Consider the following 22,995-nt stretch of genomic DNA (forward strand, 5'->3'; position numbering starts at 1 on the left):
TATTGAAATAAGGAACATCCTGAGCTTCTTCTGGTAAATGAGCTCATGGTTATGGGATGGTTAACAGAGTTAATGCAACGATAAGCTTGTGTTGAGTTGTTTTATTTATGAATGAAAAGAAGGAAATATGTATTATTTCTTATTTTACAGTTCAATTATTATTTATTATTAGTTTTTGTAATCTTAAGTCCTATGAATTGGCAGATTTGTTTTTGCAGTTTTCAGTTTTAGGGGTTATTTTTTCTGAACATATATCGAGATATATATCGTATATCGATATAGCAAAATATATCAAATATATTTTTGATCATATCCCCAGCCCTACTACAGCCTATATATATATAATACATATATTATTCATTATATATATTTATAATTTTGCCCTTGGTGCACCTCCCAAAAATTATACCATCAGCCGCCACTGGTCCTGGTTTAGTCCTGGTTTAGTCCTGGTTTAGTCCTGGTTAGTCCTGGTTTAGTCCTGGTTTAGTCCCAGTCCCTCAAGTCTCAGGTCTCTATAGGACAGGACTGGACGGCGTATCCTCGCGTACCACGCTCACTACAGCCCTGGTGCTGTCTGATGTGTGGCTATTTCTAGTTCAGAGGTGTTTTTGATGAGAGGCTGTTGTTTAATGTTTACAACCAGTGTCAGGCCTTATTGTTTTTTAATAAACCTCAACCTTTTATTATTGTCTTGTGTTGTATCGTCTACCACACAGCCTCAACAACTATTGCAGCTAATAATAATAATTTTATAATAATAACAACAACACATAATTAGCCTAATACTGTTAAAGAAAAACGTGTTTGAAAGCATGTCTGCTGTGTATGACTCCATCACGTTAAAATATTTCTCAAATGGCACTGCCCCCCCTGCTGGTGACCCACGCCCCTCCACTACATGTGCTCTGACGCCGACTCTGTCTGGCCCTGCCCACATCTGGAAGTATGACATCATCTAGAATGAATCTTTTTTCAGTTTATTACATTGAATGTCTAATGGAAAAAAAAAAAAGTATATACTGAACATTTTTATTGCCAGAAAATACTTGGTCTGTTGGACTCATCATAAATATTTTTATACAAAACTGTAGAACCTTTAAGTCAAAGCAATAAAATTTAAACTAGAGATGTGGTGCAATTTTAACGAATTTAACTCAATTTTCTTAGGGATATTAAAGTATTAAAGTAGTCTGTCTGTCTGTCTGTCTGTCTGTAATATGGAGATTGTGTGGTGTGTTTGGAGAAAAAATAGATTAAGTTAAATATTTTCATCTTTTCTGAGTTGAAATCAGTTATTTGAAAAGGGTTTTAATGATCAGACTACTTCCTCTTTTAAAAACAAGTTCCATGCCCTTTGACACATTTCTGTAGCTCCTCTTGTGGTCATTTGTTGTTGGCAGAAGGAGGAAAAGTAAAAGTAAACTATGAAAGCCACAGTGTTGTGGTTTGAACAGCTTTGACAGTTTTTTTTAAGGTGCACTGTGCAAGTTTTCTGGTGAAGGTATTGTTGCACCACTTGAAATGTTCAACTGTTGGTTATCATACATTTATGTTAAGTATGTCTTTATATTGCTGAAAAAATCCTTGAAAAACATATTTAAAATGTAGGAAAAAACTGAGGCACTCAAAAAGTTTCCTTTAAAACCACAAGTTTTAAATGTGTAATCAGTTCATGTCTGTCTCCATGAAAGTGTTGAAAACTAGCACTTTAATATATTATACAAATTATAGTTATTTCTGTAGCATTTTAACATTTTTCCACTATATATATTCTTATACTATGTATCATTTTTTTCCTAAGTATTTTTATACTATGCGTTTTTATACTATGTATCTTTCTATGTATTGGTTGTTGGGATTTGTACTATTTATATTTTGTATTATATTTAAAACCTGTTCAGCCTACATGTCCCATCATGCACCAGGGGGCAGCCCACTGTGAACATGTGACCTACACCTATGACATTAAATTTGCACTGGAATATCTATCTGGAGTTTGCCCTGTTGAAGACCGAAAGGCTGAAACACGTTTGAGTGATTTTAACTTCATCTGTCATGTGCTATTAAAGGACTTTCATCATTTTGTACTTTTTGGGAGCCTCAGTTTTTTCAACTTTGTATTTGAGACTGCTGCCAACACTGAAGACACCAAAAGGACAATTCTGCACATTTTTTGTATATCCAAGTAGCACTCCTGCCCCCAAAGCTTTGCATATTTCAAATGTGAATGTGAAGTGTGTAAGACATTCACGAGACTTTGCCTGGTCTCGTTCAGCTGCTTCTTTACGCACATGCTCCACATTGCATATATACACCACATGTTGGCGGAGTTTGGTTCATGTTTTCAGTTTGGCTTCAGTTTTACGCTGACACAGCAGACGGTGACTGTGACTGTGAGTTATTTTTATGCACAACACTTTGTGTTTTTTCTGACTCTTTTTTTCTTGGGATCCATATTTTAAAAGTCACAAACCTTCACGACCCAAGACAATAGACATTATTCATAAATCACAAAATAAAGTTGGATTTGACCATTATTGAACATTAATGAGAATATTTTATTGTTGACTGAGTGATCGTGTTTCTGAACAATTAATATTACTCAAGTTTTAAACAATGAAAAACAGTCATTGAGGGCAGCAATAAAAGGATCCAGAAGTCGTCTATTTGGACTTGAAATGTAGAACATTTCTTTTCAACATTCAATTGAACCAGCAATACTGGAACAAAATAATCAAAACATACACATACACATATACATATACAAAACATGCAGATACAAAAAAATCTCTTGTGACCCACCTGAGGGTGGTGACCCGGTCTTTGTGAAACAACACTGTAAACGCCTCATGCTGGAGACTGGATGTGTTTTCTGCTGGATATAAGTTTCATTCTGTTTTTCCTTCTCTTCTGTTTTACCAGGTAGTGCACCGCTATTAAATAACAGTAACATGGTTTGCACTAATTATGTGTTGCCACGTGTGTGTCGCTAAGGGTGTGCTGACGGTCCTCCAATCACATGGCATGACTAGCCCCGCCCCACGCCAGCCGGGCCCAGGTCCCAACTGTTTTTACCGCTAAAAGGGAGCGGTACTAGGGTGACCAAGTGTCTGTTTTTCCCCTGGACATGTTCACATGCTCTCCGTGCACTCTGAAGAAGCGAGCAGACACAGTCAGTCAGTCTGCAACATGCCGATGCACAAATGTGTATTTAACAATAACTTGTACAAGAAATTCTCCATTTTCCATCCTGGTTGAGTCAAGTGGGAGGCCATGTGCACAGGTTGCGAGGTGAGACTAACTCAATGTCGAAGCCCCACCCCCGCTAAGGTGTCCAGGTTTTAACAAACGGAAATATGATCACCCTAAGCAGTACTGATCGCTTTACACAGTGGAAACACTCAGGGTCCACGCCGTTTCGTTCTGTACTGGCCCCACGGAAACAAGGCTAAAGATAACTTTAACACATACTGTGGAACATTCTAGACAATGCTATGATATCTCCATAGAAACAAGCAGATGGCCAAATCTCCATCAGAAAAGTTACACAATACACCTTTAATCAAGATAGAGATTGATTCAATTCTCAAGTCACTGCTGATCGTTGGTGTTTTTAATGCAGAGGTTCACGTCAGTCCTCAGTCAGCCTGCGGTCTGGAGCAGAGACCAGACTTTGGAGGAAGAAATTTAACAACATTTGGCTTTTAAAAGAAACAAACATAAGACATAACGTTTGAACTTTTATTTACACAAAACGGTTCTAGTTACTGGAGAGATAAGGAACAGATACAGTACATAGCACATTAGGATTAGTTTCGTCTTATTTTGGTTTCGTTTTAAGGAAATAAATCCTGTTTTCAGTTTCTGCACTGGTATCGGTTGATATCGGGTATCGGCAGATACTTAAAGCTATTGTAACACCTGTGATTTACAGGTAGCTTTAATAACAAAACGAGCCCGTCAGTGTGTGGATCTAACAGCCATATGACAGCTTTTATTTACAAAACAAAATGTTAAGATTGATTTAACAGGTGAGGACGCCACTGCAGGGCTGAGGCTCCACCCTAAAGCTCGGGTGAAGGAGACATGCTGTAAGTGAAAAACAAACAAGGTTAATGCAAAGAAAACCATTACCACAACTGAAAACACCCAATTACAAGTGCCACCACCACCAAGAACTATAAATAAAGTCCCCCTCTAAGTGACCCCCTCCACACCCAGCGACCTCCAGCCCACACCCCCTGCAGAGCTACAATGAATGAACAACAGTAACTCAACTAAAACTCAAAACACGGCAACCAGCACTGAACCTGTAACACAGTGCAGTTAACAGAAAATACAATCAAATTTAAACAATAAGATAAAAGTTCAAAGCATACCTCTGACCTGGACTGTTAAAACCCTTAAAATTATATTTATAAAAATTACAATTTTGTTTTTTAACCACATTAAAACAAACATTTGTTTGGCTCCCCAGAAATAGCCGTGTGTTAGGCCTGCTCAGGAAGAGGAAGTCACCTGGTTCCCCTCTCACCTTTATAATATAAACCACATGATCAGCTTCCTTGCCACACTATTGTATCGAAATCAGTATCAGAACTGAACCAGCTGGATTAGTGCATGTCTAAATAGTTTTGTTGAGGAAAGCTGTGCATAAACAGTATTTCTGTGTGTAACTTGTAGAGGTCTTCATGTTTAGATGAGTCTGTCAAAACCCGCGTTGCATGCTGGGAAATATTTTGGTCGGAGGCAAGAAACAGGATAGCGGTCAAACACAGTGCGTAACCTCGTGTATTTCTCCCCGATAATGGTAAATTCCTGCTGCATTATCAGATGCACAAATAGAAGCACGGAAGAAGGAAAAAGTCTTTTTCATATTCTGAGTGAAAAGAACCATAACAGGTGAATTAAACGACTTTCAAACATCCGCAGAGCAAACGTAGAAGATCCTAACAAACCGTGGACTCCAACAAGTTCAACAACACATCCAGACTCTTGGAGGTTTTCATCTTTTCTGCTGTGAATGGCCCAGGAGTTTCCACCAAGTCATTGTGGATATCACCAAAGTGAATATTTGTCCAGGTAGTTGGCGATTCTGAACAGAAATTTGGTTTGGATTACAGTTACTTTGTTGAAATAAATAGATTACACGGCAGTATTTTCCTGTTTTCACATTTAGGGCTAAACCAGGTTTAAAACCAGGTCTAAACCAGGACTAAAACCAGGACTAAACCAGGACTAAACCAGGTCAAAACCAGGACTAAACCAGGTCAAAACCAGGACTAAACCGGGACTAAACCAGGACTAAACTAAGACTAAAACCAGGACTAAACCAGGTCAAAACCAGGTCTAAACCATGTCTAAAGCAGGACTACACCAGGACAAAACCAGGACTAAACCATGTCTTTGTCGGGGTTGAAAAGGGTGATTTGGCGTCCGTCAATGTTTATGACCAATTTCTGGTCAAATGGTCTTGGGTCGTCTGCCGTTAGAGTGGAGAAATAACCGGGATCAATACTACAAAATAATTCCCAGCATGCAACGTGCGCTTTTGTCAACAATGAAACTCGCCTATTGTCAGGAAGGGCATCTGACATAAAATCTCTGTTCATTTCTGTTTATATGCACATGACAGATGCATTGTGTGTAGAGAATGACACCACACCCACCCACACAGGAAACCATAGGTGCAGAGGAGTGAAGAAGGGAAGTCATCTGAGGCAAGTTTCAGTCGACTATGAACCATCATGAACAAATCTGCTGTGATGCACCTGTGTGAGTAAAATATTCAACAATACTTGTACTATATTACTACAACAACTGCAAACTTTATTTATAGAGCGCTTTTCAGACCAAAAGGCAACACAGCACAACTTATATTCTAATACTATGAAGGCAAGACACTGCAGGTGAACTGGAAAAAAAAAACACTTCTTCTGTAGTTTACTCTATAAAAAACATGTATTACAAGTTTTTTACCATGTTATGTTTTTTGAAAATAAACCATTTTTTGTGTAAAAAGGACCAAAGTTGACAATTTTTGCGACATTCAAAACAAACATGAAAAGTGACGGGTTTAAACTTCCTGCTTCTTTTTGTTGACACATTAGATACTGAAAATATACAGAGGAGATTTTGGATTTTATTCGGTATTTGAGTCCAAAAGATCTGACTGAAAATGTGTCTGAAAAAAATATTTTGCCTCACAACTTTAATAAATCAGACTTGGAATTAGATTTTTTTTTTTTTTTTTAAATCCACGTTTCTCAAATCTTCAAGTAGATGAATCTTTGTAAATTCAAATCTAAGTTTCCTTAAAATCTTGTTAAGTAGAAGATTGTAATATTTGGTGTGTGTAGGTGCTGCTTTAAACGTTGATCTTTTGAAATGATAATGTCCCATAGATCTACATCTACAAACTGATTAAATATTAAAACATGTTTTGGTGGAGACAAATCTGTTTGATCCCCATGAAATCTTCCATGCTCAGAGACCAAACTGACCAGAAAACAAACTACACTAAACAGTGTGTTGCCTGCAGTATCTCCCTTTAACAGTGTTGGGAAGGTGACTTTTAAAATGTATTCTCCTACAGATTACAGATTACATACCCAAAAATGTAGTTTGTAACGGAATACATTAAATTGCTTAAAGTGAGTAATGTAATCTGAATACTTTGGATTACTTGATTTGCTGTAGAGAAGCAAAGACGAGGAAATCTTCACATAAGATGTTTTGTCTGATAAAAGAAAATAAAAAGACCAGACTTTACTGAACCAGATAAAAAATATTATTGATAGAAGACGAGGAAACACGTCCACACAGCTGCATTTAGTCCTGTTTAGACATGGTTTTAGACCTGGTTTAGACCTGGTTTAGACCTGGTTTAGTCCTGGTTTAGACCTGGTTTAGACCTGGTTTTAGGCCTGGTTTAGTCCTGGTTTAGACCTGATTTAGACCTAGATTTAGACCTGATTTTAGTCCTGGTTTAGACCTGGTTTAGTCCTGGTTTAGACCTGGTTTAGTCCTGGTTTAGACCTGGTTTAGTCCTGGTTTTGGTTTAGACCTGGTTTAGACCTGGTTTTAGACCTGGTTTAGTCCTGGTTTAGACCTGGTTTAGACCTGGTTTTAGACCTGGTTTAGTCCTGGTTTAGACCTAGTTTAGACCTGGTTTTAGACCTGGTTTTAGACCTGGTTTTAGACCTGGTTTTAGACCTGTTTAGACCTGGTTTAGACCTGGTTTTAGACCTGGTTTAGACCTGGTTTAGACCTGGTTTAGACCTGGTTTAGACCTGGTTTTAGACCTGATTTTAGACCTGGTTTTAGACCTGGTTTAGACCTTTTAGACCTGATTTTAGACCTGGTTTAGACCTGATTTTAGACCTGGTTTAGACCTGGTTTGGACCTGGTTTAGACCTGGTTTAGTGTCCAGCAATGAATGGAATAAAAAAAAAAAAAAGGATATAGCCCAAAATGTGAAATGTGAAAACAGGAAAATACTGCCCTGTAATCCATTTATTTCAACAAAGTAACTGTAATCCAGTTACCACTCACTGAAACAGTAACTGTAACTGAATACAGTTACTCATAATTTGTACTCTGATTACATAACGCCAGTACATGTAATCTGTTACTCCCCAACACTGGCCTTTAAAGTGAACTTGTTTGTGTTTTAAGTGTATAACATGTGTTGGTGTTGTTTTTAGTGGTGCTGGCTTCACTGTGGTGCTGCCATGGAACCAGCCAAGGTAAAGTTCAGTTAAAAAGACATTATCTTTAGAGATGCACTGATCCGATTCTTTTATCTAAAACAGCTCTGATACTGAACAATGTGCTTGATCTAATATCGGCTTCCAAATATCCGTTCAGCCGATATTCTGATTGGACACACTGATGTAATATGACTATTTACTGATGATGGTCAACCTAGAAAGTCTCATAATGTTTGAACTTTTATTTACACAAAACTGTTCTAGAGTTACTTGAGAGATAAGTAACAGTTACATAGCACATTAAGAATCTGTGTTGTTTTAGTTATTTTAGTTTAGTTTTAAGGAAATAAATCCTGTTTCCAGTCTCTGCACTGCGCCTCGGCAGATACTTAAAGCTACTGTACTGAAATTGATATCAGAACTGAACCAGCTGGATTAGTGCATGTCTAAATAGTTTTGTTGGGGACAGCTGTGCATTAACAGTATTTCTGTGTGTAACTTGTAGAGGTCTTCATGTTTAGATGAGTCTGTCAGACCTGGTAAAGTCCTGCACAGTCTGGTTCTGTTTGGAGCTAAAATAGTTTAGTGACATGTTGTAGCAAAAACTTTTAAGTATTTCAAGTATTTTGATCAAATGTTATCATTAACATATTTGTAATTTTGGGGCTTTACTGAGTTTTACAGAGGTTCTCATCCAATCCTATGTCAGGATGTGGGCTGGAGCAGAGACCAGACTTTAGAGGAGGAAATTAGACAATATTTTACTTATAAAAGACTGTCTTCTTAAATTGAACATCATGCTAGATCAATACAAGGGGGGAAAGTGTTATACCAACAAGGCATTTGAGTATTACAAGTAATTGTCACACCTCCTCCACCTCAGTGGAACCAAGCCTGTGGTCAAGTGGAATGTGTAGGCGTTTCCATGGTGACACAAAGCACACATTAACAAACAGTGTCAAAAAGGTTTTGATCGTCTGAAAACTCAAGAGAAAATACATTTAAAAAGTGACTTGAAGCAACACATTTTCAGGATTCCTGTTTAGATAAGGTGAGAGCACCTAACTGAACTGACTGTTATTTTATGTGTCGAGATTTATTTAACAGCACAAATCAGCTCCAAATAGGAAGTGAACATAATGTGGGCGCTTCCGGCTCCATCAACTCTGGTTGAAAAACTGTGGCCCCTTTTTCTGTAACTGCTGCAGTGAGCATCATCATTTTGAGCTTAAAATGTTCATATTAACGCACTCTACAAAATACTGTTATTTTTATATTACTGTATTTATCGGGCTATTAGACGCACTCTTAACCCTCTCAGGCTCAAATTAAATTTTAGTAACAGGAAAAAATCTGATATTTTGGGAAAATGATCATATGGGGTACTAATATACAATCCTGACTTTTTTTTGAGAGACCTTCACATGCAATGCATTCTGGGATGTTGCAGATTTGGTAAATTAACACTGAAGACTGAAAATGATATGAACACTAACTTTATGTGTAAACCACTTTTCATTACAATGAAAACATAAAGCACAGTGTAACAGCTTTACAGTGACAGAACAACATCACTTTTTCGTGTGGTTCTCCAAGAAACAATTTTTATCCTACAGTTATACAATCTGCATCGTCCACGTTTATCAGCATGGATGGGAAAAAAGGCTCCTGAGTAAAAAAAGCTTATAAAACATGGATTTGGAGTAAATAGGTAATTGGCATTTAGCTGTTTCAAATCTGCAACGCCTGCCTGGAGAGGGTTAAGCCTCTAACCCCATCAAAAAACAACTGCGCCCCACGATGCAGAGCGCAGTATACACGAATCCACTCAGGTGTCCCACCACGACTTCAGTAAACTACAAAGCTGCACCACCTGCAGAACACACAAACACACACGGAGCAGACAGAGACCGCGCAGCGATAAACACCCACAGACACACTCATCACTCCACACCGACGAGGAACGGAACAGAGGAACAAACCGAAAAAGCGAGTGCAATGTGCCACTTCTAGACACAACTGAACAAAGCCCAGAGTCACCGTGAACGCCACAAACAAACAAAACCACTCACCCATCACACTGTTGTTTCGTTTAAAGTCCCACGTGGTTTATTTCTGAAAAAAGTTAGAAAATAGACCATTTAATGACAGTGCGCCTTATAATCCAGAGCGCCTAATAGCCCGGAAAATACAGTACTATTTTGACTATAAATACATTTCTATTCCCCAATATGAAACTTGAGTCCAGATTCACCCCCGTAACTGCTAGCCTGTGTGAGCTCCACTTGACTGGAGCCAAACACTGTGGCTGCTGTCCCACATAGATGTTTTGATAACTTGTATAAAGTGTAAAATGTGGTGTATTAAATCTCTGCAGGTTGATACAGACTCACAGTGTTTTCAGTATTGTGGAGTGTAATATAATATTGTAAGTCCATATGTTGTTTGTTTAGTCTCGCTGAAGGTGTCTCCTGGGCCCAATCTATTTGAAGGCGGCTTCTTTCTGCTGAAATGTTTTCCTGAAGACCAAGCTGAAGAGGAAGAATGGAGAGTGTGCAGAAACACCACCAAGCAGCCCACCTCCCAGCCCACCTCCCAGCTCTGTGGGCAGGGCTGGGGCCAACAGCTCATGAACAGCTGCAAGGTGGGGCTGGCCGTGACCTGGGACAGCGGGCTGTACTGGTGCCAGTCCAAAGAGGGCGCTGTCAGCAGCACTGTCGGCATCAGAGTGGAGAGTGAGTGACCTGAATGTTTTACATCTTTATAGATCAGTGCTAAGGCTCATTTTGAGGACTAATAACTATTGAAATAACACCACAGCCTGAAATAATCTGCACTCAAAAATAATTGGGTTGTTAATTTTGTCGTAATGTTACGTAACCACAGCTGGACTAAGGGGTCCTCACTTATACAATCATTTATAAAATACAAGTATGTCTGGTGAAACAAAGGGCAAAGGCAGCACAGAGTGGGAAATTTGTATTTAAACAATCATTTTAAAAAGGGTTTCTTTTATGGTTCAACATGTGCACAGTACAATATAAAGTGCTGTAGTTGGTTTTAATGTGTAAAGTGCTTATGTGAGTGGGATTAAGGTGCTTTGACTTTCAGATGTGTAAAGTGCATGGTGTGTGAAGAATCCCTCAGTCGTCCAGGTAGAATCGATGGTGAGGAGAAAATTCAGTTTGTCGACTGGAACTAACTTTTGTCCAGTCGACAAACTGAATTTTCTCCTCACCATAAAGTGCACGGTGCCAGCAGAGTCCCAAAGCAGACTCACCTGCTTTGCTCTATGCTCTAGAGCACAAACTACCCCCACCGATAAATCTATGAAAATATAAGCACTACAACTACAGTCAAAGCTACAATGATAAAGGAAAAGTTTAAGAGCAAAATTTGAGATTAATTTGTGATCAGAATTCGAGAGCAACATTACTCACACCAGCAGCTGTTCTACAAGAACCCATGGGTTACTTACAAGAATGTCATTAGCCAACACCAAACCAAATACACAAAATAAAGTGCTTTTAATAGCACCCAGAAACTCCTGCCCTACATGGGGCTGAGACGACTGGTGTGGCCTGTCACCACCGCCAACTCTGTACACACACACACATGCCCTGCACAGCACCCCGCAGAACGCCCCGACCACAACACTGAGGCATGCACGCATTTCTCTAGTTTCTAATCAGTGACATCGGGAGCACCACGCACTGTCACATTCACCAACACACCATGATGGGAAATTATAACACTTGTGACCTCCTGGTTAAATTAGATTTAATGTTTTAAGAGAAGTTAGTATAAGCATTGACACACAAGGACCTTTTTAAAAGCAGAAGTGACATTGACTGAAGTTTAGTTTTAATTTGAAGTAAAGGTGCGCTGACACGTGAATAAAGTTCTGCAGTGTGAATGACCTGAAATGGCGCGGCACGATTCGTGCGTTTTGAGCGTTTTGAGCATTTTGAGCGTTGCAAATTCTTGCATTTTGGCATTGACATGTGAATTCCCAAAAGGGAGGGGCTTGCAAAATTCACCAAAGTTTAAAATGTTTAACTTTCTGTGAATATTCGCATCACATCAACCAATCAGGGGCCGTGTTCTGATAGTGACGTATAAAACTGAGAGAGATGTGAACTGTGATTCAACATGGAGGAGACACTCAATGTTCCCGTGGGAAATGAGCCGATATGATACGATACCAACACGAGCCAGGACAGAGACAGAATAAACTCCACAGAGCACGACCTACACCAGAGTCTGTTCACCTCTCTTATTCTGGTTCTGATCCTGGTCCCGGTTTGGTCCTGGTCCTGGTTCCGGTCTGATCTGGGTCTGGTCCTGGGCTCAGTCCTGGTCTGCAATGCCGGACTTTTATGCCGCATACGGACTGATGCAGGACTAAACCAGGACTGAACCAGGACTAAACTGGTTTCAGTCCTGGTCTGGTTCCAGTCTGGTTCAGGTCTGGGTCCTGGTCCTGGTCCCTGTCTGGTCTAGGTCTCAGTCCTGGTCTGGTCCTGGGCTCATTCCTGGTCTGTGATGCTGGACTTTTGCGCCGCATAAGGACTAAACCAAGACTAAACTAGGACTAAACCGGTCTCAGTTCTGGCCTGGTCCCAGTCCCGGTCTGGTCCCGGTCTCAGTCCCAGTCTGGTCAGCCCACTGTAGTCCAAGTCCGCCATTTTTCCGGTGGTGATGGCAGGAGGGCCAGCCTCTGCCCTGTGTGCCCTGCTCACTGACATAGATGCACCTGAATGAGCCTGATCATTAACAGCATAAAGCACAGAATCAAAGCCTCCAGAGACAGTTTGAATTCCAAAAAGATGTTCTACACATTAGAAGAGTTTATTCAGTCTTTATTTTTGAAGCAACATAAAACATTAGTCCAGTTATCCTGAAAAAGTTTCAGGGTTTTATATTTGTGTCCACAGTCCAGTGTGAGGCAGCAGCTCACAGACAGGGGGCACTAGAGCTCAGTTGTCACAGTCAGGTAGCCTCTTCTTTCCTGTCTCTGCAGGCAGTAAACTCCTGGTGGTAGTTCCAATGCTCCCGGTGTCTGAAGGTGAAGACGTGACTCTGACGTGTTTGGACAGAGACCGCTCCAGTGTGTCCGCTCACTTCTACAGAGACGACCTCCAGCTGACCTCTGACCCCCGCCCTGACCTCTCCCTCCGCCCTGTAAGTTGGTCTGACCGGGGCTGGTACAAGTGCAGCGCCAGAGATATGGAGTCTTCACCCGCTCTTCTACAAGTCCACAACCGCAGTGGAGGTAAGGGTCCTCACACAGACTGAGTAAAGAAGTGCACTAAGGGAGTGGGACGTCCCCCTCAGCGCTCACCTCCAGTCACATGAAGCTCAAATCTAAGTTAAAATGACTTGAATTAAGAATGTTTTATCATGACTATATTTATCTACCAATGGAACATTATTTTTTGTACTTATGATATGAAAATACATCTTGTTACACTTAAAATAAGAAAAACAACAATTCTTTTCACTTAATTTTAGATTGGACAGAGATAGCGCCCACAAACTCCGCCCCTGAGCCTGACTCCGCCCACACACACCTGGTGTTGAAGGTGCTCTGCCACCTGCTGGTCTTGTGCCCGTACTGCATCTCCACTGTGCTCATGATCTCCCTGTATCAACGACAAAGACCCACAGGTAAACTCCAGAACCAAAAACTGACCCAGGACTAAACCAGGTCTAGAGATGATGACACTAGACACAGTTTTGTTACTTAAAGCTGCACTGTGTAACATTAATAGTGGAGGGTTCATCACCTGCTTGCCTCCATGGAAATGTTATAACTTTGTCTGGAATGTTCCACAGTATACATTAAATCTATTTATCGAGAGGGAGACAGGTTATGTGACATTACAGTTCAGATCTGTGGAGAGTTGTGGAGTATTCACAAAAAGAACAAGCACAATCAGAGACAACAACCTGGTCTCCCATGAGGCGTTATGTGTGAGCCAACGTGTGTGATGATTGGGGGAATATTTTAGCCGCAGATGGTTCAGAAATTGCCGATCCTTTATGACCTTTCAGTTGACCTGTGACCTCAAATGACCTCGGATCATCAACAAACGTTTTTTGTGGCATCGGGCACGAGGACTTGACCCACGTACCAAACTTGGTGACAGGTGGTCCATAAATGGCAGAATTATCACAGGTGGACACACACACACACACACACACACAGACACACACACACACACACACACACACACACACAGACACACACACACAGACACACACACACACACACACACACACAGACACACACACACACACACACATACACACACAGACACACACACACACACGACACACACGACACACACACACACACACACACACACAGACACACACACACACACATACACACACAGACACACACACACAGACACACACGACACACACACACACACAGACACACACACACACAGACACACACACACACACACAGACACACACACACACACACACACACACAGACACACACACACACACACACACACACACACACACACACACACAGACACACACACATACACACACACAGACACACACACACAGACACACACACACACACACACACACACACACACTACACAGACACACACACACACACACACACACACACACACACACACACACACACACATACACACACAGACACACACACACACACACACACACACACACACACAGACACACACACACACACACACACACACACACACACACACACACACACACACACACACACACACACACACACAGACACACACACACACACACAGACACACACACACAGACACACACACAGACACACACACACACAGACACACACACACACAGACACACACACAGACACACACACACACACACACACACACACAGACACACACACACACACACACACAGACACACACACACACACACACACACAGACACACACACACACACACACACAGACACAAACACACACACACACGGTGAATACAAAACCTGATCAACCCTTCGGGGACCAGGTAATAATTATATTTTTGAGCGATAGAAACACCTATAATGAATAAATTCTAGATGGAAATGTTTCTAGTCATACCATGGAACATTCCAGGCAAAGGAAGAACATCTCCATGGAGACAAGCAGGTAGCAGACCCTCCACCAGGAAAGTTTTGCAGTGCACTGTTTTGGAATTTCTAGACTGCAGACGTTAAAAAGAACTGAGAAGTTGTCTTGAATCAAGGAGTCTGAGAGGGGCATAAGGCACAGGGATGATACATACACAAAACAAAACCTAGTCTCATCCAGAACAGGTGAACACAAGGCCTGGTCAACACAAGTCAAGATACAACAATCAGTAGAATAACACGCTAGAGTCGATATAAACAGACTGGTATGGGGGGGCACAAGGCCAGAGTGTTCTACAGAGGAGAACAGGATTACAGCGAGCAATCAAACTACTGTATTTTCCGGGATATTAGATGCGCTTTTAAGCCTCTAACCCCATCAAAAAACAACTGTGTGCCCCGCAAGTCAGAGCACCCTATACACGAATCCACGCGGGTGTCCCAGCATGACTTCAGTAAACTACAAACAGTGTTGGGGAGGTGACTTTTAAAATGTATTCCCCTACAGATTACAGATTACACACACCAAAATGTAGTTTGTAACGTAATCCATTAAATTACTCAAGGTGAGTAACGTAATCTGAATACTTTGGATTACTTGATTACCACTCACTGAAACAGTAACTGGAACCGAATACAGTTACTCATAATTTGTACTCTGATTACGTAACTCCGGTACATGTAATCTGTTACTCCCCAACACTGACTACAAAGCCGCACCACCCGCAGAACACGCAAAAACACACGGAGCAGACAGCGACCGCACAGACAAACACACCCACAGACACACTCATCACTCCACGCCGACGAGGAACGGAACGGAGGAACGAACCAAAAAAGCGAGTGCAATGTGCCACTTCTAGACACGACTGAACAACTGAGTCACTGTGAACACACCGACAATCCGTTGGTCCCAGACACACCCTCCCTACACGCCACAACTGAACAAAGCCCAGAGTCACCGTGAACGCCACAAACTCGTTTAAAGTCCAGTCCAGTTTATTTGTGAAAAAAGTTTGAAAATAGACCATTTAATGACGCCTTATAATCCAGAGGATTCTATAGTGCAGAAAATACAGTAGTAACAAAAACCAGGATGTAAGAAGCAAGAGGTTGTGAGAACTTTGCTTAACAGTAGTAAAGTAAGATTAAAGTAGATATCTGATGTAGCATTTATGAACAGCCTAAACAGTAAAAGATTACTGATGTAAACATTTCCATAACAGCACCTTTAAGTAAAAGTACAGATACCGAAGCAAAAAATACTAAAGTAAAAGTATCACATGAAAAAATCTACTTAAGGGAAAGGATTGAAGTACCTGTATTAAAAGTATTTTGTGCAGATTTTGAGATCTTCTAAGGCTCCAAATGTAGTGATTTTGATAAAAATTTGTGCTCGATTTTGTTCAAACAAAACCTTTTCTTTTTCTTTGCATATTGGTTTTTGCTCAAACTACAAACTTACCAAAAATACATCCTTAGCCTTTACAGCAGCTCTCAAACAATAAAAATACCTAAAATAAATAAATAAATAAAATAAATAAATAAAAATATCAATAAAAAATATCAATACAATTATTTAAAAAAAATAAAAAATGTAGTGGAATAGAAAGTACAAATACCTGCTCTCAAAATAGTGAAGTAAAAGTAAAAAGTATTTAAAAATCTCTCTTGCTAAGTAATGTACAGATACTTCAACATTTTCCTTAAGTACAGAACTTTACTGCTTTTACTTTGTTATGTTCCAGCAGTGATTCTAAGACTAGAGCCTGCACGGTGACTGAGTAGTTAGTCCTCCCTCACACAAAGAGGGTCCCTGGTTTGATTCTCTCTTTTGTCTGTTGTTGAGGTTGAGGAAGAGTATCTGAAGTATCCCATTTGATTTCATTTTGTTTCTCACTATAGACGGGAGGCCATGGCACAAAGAGAAAAATGAAGAATCCGAAGATGCTGTGGCTGCTGTCACCACCAACCATTATTTTTGAGATGTGTATAAAAATCTTTTATCTTTTTACTATACATATCCTGCTATCCATACTGCGTTTTAATGAACATTAATCAAACATGCATGAGGAGTGTTTTTTTTTTTTTTTGTATGCCTTAATTAATCTCACAAAGACGGTGTGTGAGATTTTTCTCTGTTCTTGGGCTGCTCGCTCTCCTCCAATGCACCTGTTTCTAGAAATTGATGTGCAAATTTCTCATTCTTTTATAAGCTACTAAAATATAAAACTTTTAATACTAAGAAATAGATTATTAAAAAGTTTCAAGTAACATGACAGACCTATGTTCCCCAGTACTGCTGCTCCTAAGTTTGTATGGGTGAGGTAACAGCAGCTCCAGGAAACAGTGGTACCTCGTGTTTAAAAAGGTCCCGTTGGTCTCCTGTTCTCTGGGGGGAGAACAGCGGCACCGGGGAACATCAGAACGTCCCCGTGTTCATTTAGAACAGGGGTGCTCAATACGTCGATCGCGATCTACCAGTCGATCGCCAAGGTCGTGTGGGTAGATCGCCGTGTCTCGTCTCGTACTCGCGTTTGGACTCGGTCTTGTCTCTCACTCAAGGTTTGACACTCAACAAGTGTGATCATATTTCATTACGGCCGTTGCTGTTGGTAATAAACTTGTAGCGGGTGCAGGAGCGTGTGGGGCGTCTCAGTGCAGCCTGTGCGCTCATTTGAAACCCGCGGAGACTCTTGGCGCATCACAAACACACACGCTCCCTATGCACGGCTCGTCTGCGACAGCGTGTGCCCTCGTGTACCAGCGTGCATCACAGGGCAGGTTCAACTTCTTAAACATCCTACCTGTCCATCTGCCTCACGTCAGCACGCCGCCCCTCGCCTTTTCACGCTCTCGCTCCTTCCTGCGTACAGCAAACACAAGCCCTCCCACAGTGCGGCTGATTAGAAGAGCAAGACCAAACGTGAAGCAAAAACCAGTCTAAATTTGTGTTCCAGTGTTGGCACAAAGCAGGTCTACAGCATAGAGCGGATCTACAGAACAGACCTACTGCCACATTTGGCTGAAGTTTGTCTGACAAAAGTGACAAATGCATGTGTGTTTGTCACGATGTGCGTTTGGTTTGGTAAATGTGCAGAGGCTGGTAAATATCACTGCAAAACCAGAAAAGAATGTAACTCCAGTTTGAAACTTTAAAAAACAGGTTTAAAAATCTTCCTTCACTTTTTCCACAGTTTTGTGTAAAGTGCCAGAGGAAGTTCTCTTAAAGAAGAGGTTCTCAAACTGTGGGTGAGGGTCCAAAAAACGGGCAGAGTGTTTCAGTGCAGTTTGTTTGGCTTTGTATTAGGTAGATCTTTATGACTTGGTCATTTTGTAAGTAGCTCACATGCTGAAAAAGTGTGAGCACCTCTGGTGTAGACTATATTTTTTACACATCCTCGGATGGTGCACAGTTCATGTAGAGAAAGGCCAAATTTCTTCACATGGGCAGCGCTGTTATAATAGACAATCTTTTTGCCTCTTTAATGCCAGAAAATGTGTGATACTGCTGAAAAACAATCTTAAAGTCTAACAGCCAACATTTGTTATTTTAGGCTGTTAATTAACCTAATAATTATATGGCAATAAACAGCCTATTCCGTTAATTCAACTTATTAATAAAATTTAACTGTCCTGCATCATTTAGCCCAGTGAGAGATGCTACAGTCAGACCAGATGCTAAACCTAGAGTCCTGAACCAGCAGTAAGTAAGCAAGTCTTTATTTATATAGCGCTTTTCACAGACATATGTCACAAAGTGGCTTTACAGAGCATTTTTCGTAGATTTTTTTCCTCTACACCCAGTGGTGGTAAACTACTATTGTAGCTAGAGTTGCCCTAGGGCAGACTGACAGAAGTGTGGCTGCCATGCTAATCAGCACCATCAGTCCCTCCGACCCCCACCATCACTCATGTACACATGGCTTTCATACTAGGCAATGTGGGTGAATTGTCTTGAAATGAAATTTTTTTGTGACTGGCGCCCCCCTGTGGCTCCTGATTTTCCCACTGGTCTCCCATCCAAGTACTAACCAGGCTCGGCCCTGCTGAGCTTCTGAGATCTGATGGGATCAAGTTTTGACAAGCTGGTATGGCCACAGCAGGGAGCAGGTCTGGTTCAGGTCGGGTTCAGATGAGCTGGAGTGGGGAGTGGTGTTCGGTGTCTTGGCCTTAGAAGCACTTTCCCCAAGAAGATCAAGATATAGCCAACGAACCAAACCGGATTCACTTCTATGTGGATCCTTTGCACACCTCGAAACCAGCCACAGTCCTCGAGCGTGGAGAACAGGAGCAACGTGGTTCTCCTAAATAGGACCATGAACCCTCGTACTGATCACAGGCTCCTCAAAATGTGCTGTTTTAATCTATTTTGTGTTTTTCAGATATTAAGGGGCATAAACTTTTTGTGGTAGCATTATGTCACCAAGGTAATTGATTGTAATGTGCATCCCCTGTGTGTACATTACAATCTTTAACTAGCCAGTTTTATTAACTTGACTTGTAGGTATAGATATTGAGAAATTTTCAGGGTTATTTTGTGTGTAAATATTAATTTCAACATGGAGAGGAGGTAAAGAGAAATCAGAATGAGATATGACAAAGATACTGTAAATAATCTTTTATAGCATGTATTAAATTCTGTTTTAAAAAGTGGTTTGTGCGGGATAAGGAGTCTCACCTCACCCTCTGCTCTCTATCTCAGACACGCCACTATTTCCAGACCGGAGCAGTGCATTGTGGGTAATCACAGCCCTTATCTCAGTGGGGAATGTTAATGGAGCATGATGAGCTTTTCAACTGACACTGTATCTTTGAACTGTTAAGTCAGGCACTCATATACTAGTATTTAAATGTACACTGTGTAACTTTTCTAGAATTGGTCCATAAGGTGTTTGTCTCCATGGAGATGTTAATACTTTAGTTTAAATTGTCCACAATATGTCATTCAACTGATCTGTCTTACATTTATTCAACTACAAGTGTTTAAGAGCTCAAAAATATCTTTAAAAAATATACATTGTTACAGTGATTTGTCTTGCGAAACCTCCTTGGACATTCATAAGTTTATGGCCGTACTGTGGATCATTCTAGGCTCATCTCCATGGAGACAACAGGTGACAGACCCTCCAACAGACAAGTTACACTGTGCACCTTTACGTATGAGGGAGAACTGATGTTGTAAATAAAGACAAATGTTTGAAACCATTAAGGTCAAAGTACAAAAAGTACATGTATGGTCATGTTTTTTTTCTCTTATGTTGTTGTGTAATATATATATAAAAGAAATGCTGATTAAAACTAACGTTTGCAGTGTGATCTTTCAAACTAATTATGTTATAAACCAGGGGTGTCAAACATACAGCCTGAGGGCCAGATCCGGCCCTCCAAGACCTTTAATCTGGTCCTCGGCTGATTTTCCACTAAAATATTTTAATTATATTTTCTATTAAAATATTGTTAATTTTCTGCGGTGTTTATCATAGCAGCGTCTCCAGTGTCTCTGTACGTGGCCCCTCCCACCAGAGCAGCACAAATGAAGACTTGTCTCTTTCCAAACGCTCTTAAAGGACGATCGTTTTGACTGTTGACCGTGACACCCTCATCAGAAAAATGTCCAACATGAGAAAAGTGGACACAGAGTGCAGGATTTTCCAATTTTCCTATTTGCGTACAAGTTCATGTTAAAACATTGTGTTGAAATTGCATTTTTCTTAAAGTTTCAGATTGTTCATAATATTATAATAGGAGGGTTTCAGTCACGTGATCACGATGATGCGTGAATTTCAGGTGGAGGGCAGGAAGTGAAGACAAACACGACAAACACGGCTCTGGAGAACACAGATATGGAGAAGAGTTCTTATTGTAAGGATTTAGAGCCAGGAGCAAGGCAAAAGTACGAGCAGTTAGTCGACAAATATATTGGGCTTGACCCTGATCTTATTGAAAATGAGAGAATTTTCAACTGAAGTAAAATATATGAGTATTTCTGTTGTAGTTGCAGTTGTAGAAATTCAATTTTTTTTCTTTTTTTAAATGTCTTGAAAAAATCTTGGTGTGAATCAATGCAGACAATATAGAAAGAATTAAGGTTTAAAAATGCAGTTAATTTGTCATGTAGCCTGCACTGAAATGGAAGCATCATGTTCTGCGTAGTTCCCTCTGTTTTACTGTATTGTACTGTATATTCAGTGTTGGGAAGGTTACTTTTAAAACATATTCCCCTACAGATTACAGATTACATACCCCAAAATGTAGCTTGTAACAGAATCCATTAAGTTATTTAAGGTGAGTAACGTAATCTGAATACTTTGGATTACTTGATATTGTCATGTTTTTTAAAACTACATGAATGTACCAACCACATCCTGAAAATTCTTGTCTGTTTTCTTCAAATTGTCTGTTGAGTCCAAGTCTCCATGAACAGGTTTACTGTAGAGAAACAAAGACTAAGATATCTGAACATAAGATGTTTTATCTGCTAAAAGACAATAAAAAGTCAGGTCTTTCTTTAAACATATTAAAAAATATTATTGATAGAGAAATGATTTATATATACGAGCCTTAAATTATGTCCATCCTACTGTTAGTGTCATATTGTTTAGTCCTGGTTTTAGTCCTGGATTAGCCCAAAATGTGAAAACAGGAAAACACCAATCCATTTATTTGAACAAAGTAACTGTAATCCAATTACCACTCACTGAAACAGTAACTGTAACTGAATACAGTTACTCATAATTTGTACTCTTATTACGTAACATGACCTGGTACATGTAATCTGTTACTCCCCAACACTGTGTATATTACTGTAGCACATTTGAGGACACCACACCACAGTACTTCAGTTACATCCAAGTAACAAGCAGAAGTGGAAGCGTCACGTTCCAGGTTGTTCCTATAAAATTAAGCACCACATGTACCAAAGAGAAAAGTGTTTCATTTATTGCAGAGGCATCAAGTCTTCTCAAGTCACAGGCCTAAAGTCCGAGTCAAGTCATGAGTCACTGAGCTTCAAGTCCAAGATGAATCCCAAGTCTTAGTCCATTTTATCAAGTCAAGTCTCAAGTCTTAAAAATAGTGACTCAAGTCTGACTTGAGTCTAAGGCTACGTTCAGACTGCAGGGCTTAATGCTCAATTCCAATTTTTGTGAAATCCGATGTTTTTGCGAGGTCGTTCACATTTCCAATTAAATGCGACTTGTTTGTGACTTCAGTGTGAACGGTAAACGGCCCGAAAGTGTCCCGCATGCACACTGGAGACACGATGACGTCAACCCCATGCGTCAACCGCAGCGAGCGTGCTCTGTGTTTACGGAAGTTGTCCAAACACGGTCGCGAGCATTGAGCACCTGGAGATTTTACAGTTCCGGTTTCCGCCTGCTTCAGCGCAGAATAGTGACGTTTGTCGCTTGTTAATGACGTGTAGGTGGATGAATGCGCTTTGGCCGTTCAGACTGAAGTCGCATGTCAAAAGATCAGATATGTATCGGTTTCAGGAGCACATATCCAAGTGGCCTGGGTCGCATTTGAAAAATTCGGATCTGTGTCGTTCAGACTGTCATTAAAAGATCAGATACAGGTCACATAGAAGCCAAAAAATCGGATTTGGGTCACTTCAGGCTGCAGTCTGAACGCAGCCTAAGTCACAACCTGCAAGTCCCACCTCTGTTTGACAGTATGGTATTAAACCTTTCTATCTTCATGGAGATCAAACCGCCAACACTCCGCTCACAGTCAGAATACTCGTTTTTCTAGGTATTTTTGCTCTATAAAACTACGTGTAATTGAATAAATGTAAAGCAGAGCTGTTTAAAGTCATATTGTGGAACATTCCAGGCAGAGGAATGACATATCCCTGGTCACAAATCCCCAACCACAAAGTTACGCAGTTTAAGTTTAAGTAAGAATCTTGGTCAGGAGTTCAAGGACTAGTCAGTATGTAAGTTTCTTTAAGTTGTGGTGACAAATATTTTACTCTATCTGTCTGAGTGGTGCTGTGGGTTCTTTCTATCTTATCTCGAGTGTTTCTATTCCTGCTTTCTTCCATTTTTGGCCTTCTCTTTTCTCCTCTGCTCCACCTCCTCCCTTTAAAAACCTTTTCGCATCTCCCTCGCTCGTTCTTCTCGCCAAA

At 40.5% G+C, this 22,995-nt stretch overlaps 1 protein-coding gene and 1 pseudogene across 1 annotated transcript; one reads left to right on the top strand and one right to left on the bottom strand.

Moving 5' to 3' along the window:
- The first annotated feature begins 5,702 nt into the window (after positions 1-5,702).
- Positions 5,703-17,555, top strand: LOC110173732 (uncharacterized). The gene is made up of 6 exons (XM_020939743.2): positions 5,703-5,778; positions 7,710-7,751; positions 10,169-10,450; positions 12,739-12,990; positions 13,230-13,385; positions 16,770-17,555. Exons 1-6 carry the CDS (start codon positions 5,751-5,753, stop codon positions 16,847-16,849), a joined length of 840 nt encoding a protein of 279 aa, XP_020795402.2. The 5' UTR covers positions 5,703-5,750; the 3' UTR covers positions 16,850-17,555.
- A 1,296-nt stretch (positions 17,556-18,851) lies between these two features.
- LOC129409922 (5S ribosomal RNA) lies at positions 18,852-18,969 on the bottom strand (annotated as a pseudogene).
- Between the last annotated feature and the right edge of the window lie 4,026 nt (positions 18,970-22,995).

Source organism: Boleophthalmus pectinirostris, unplaced genomic scaffold (assembly GCF_026225935.1).
Source record: "Boleophthalmus pectinirostris isolate CB_2022bp ecotype Guang Dong unplaced genomic scaffold, ASM2622593v1 HiC_scaffold_20, whole genome shotgun sequence".
NCBI classification, from domain to species: Eukaryota; Metazoa; Chordata; class Actinopteri; order Gobiiformes; family Gobiidae; genus Boleophthalmus; species Boleophthalmus pectinirostris.

Coding starts and splice junctions, on each gene's coding strand:
- LOC110173732 (XM_020939743.2), top strand. CDS start 5,751: ATGAACAAATCTGCTGTGATGCACCTGT. Junction 10,451..12,738: donor TGTCGGCATCAGAGTGGAGA/GTGAGTGACCTG, acceptor CTGTCTCTGCAG/GCAGTAAACTCCTGGTGGTA. Junction 13,386..16,769: donor TCAACGACAAAGACCCACAG/GTAAACTCCAGA, acceptor TTCTCACTATAG/ACGGGAGGCCATGGCACAAA.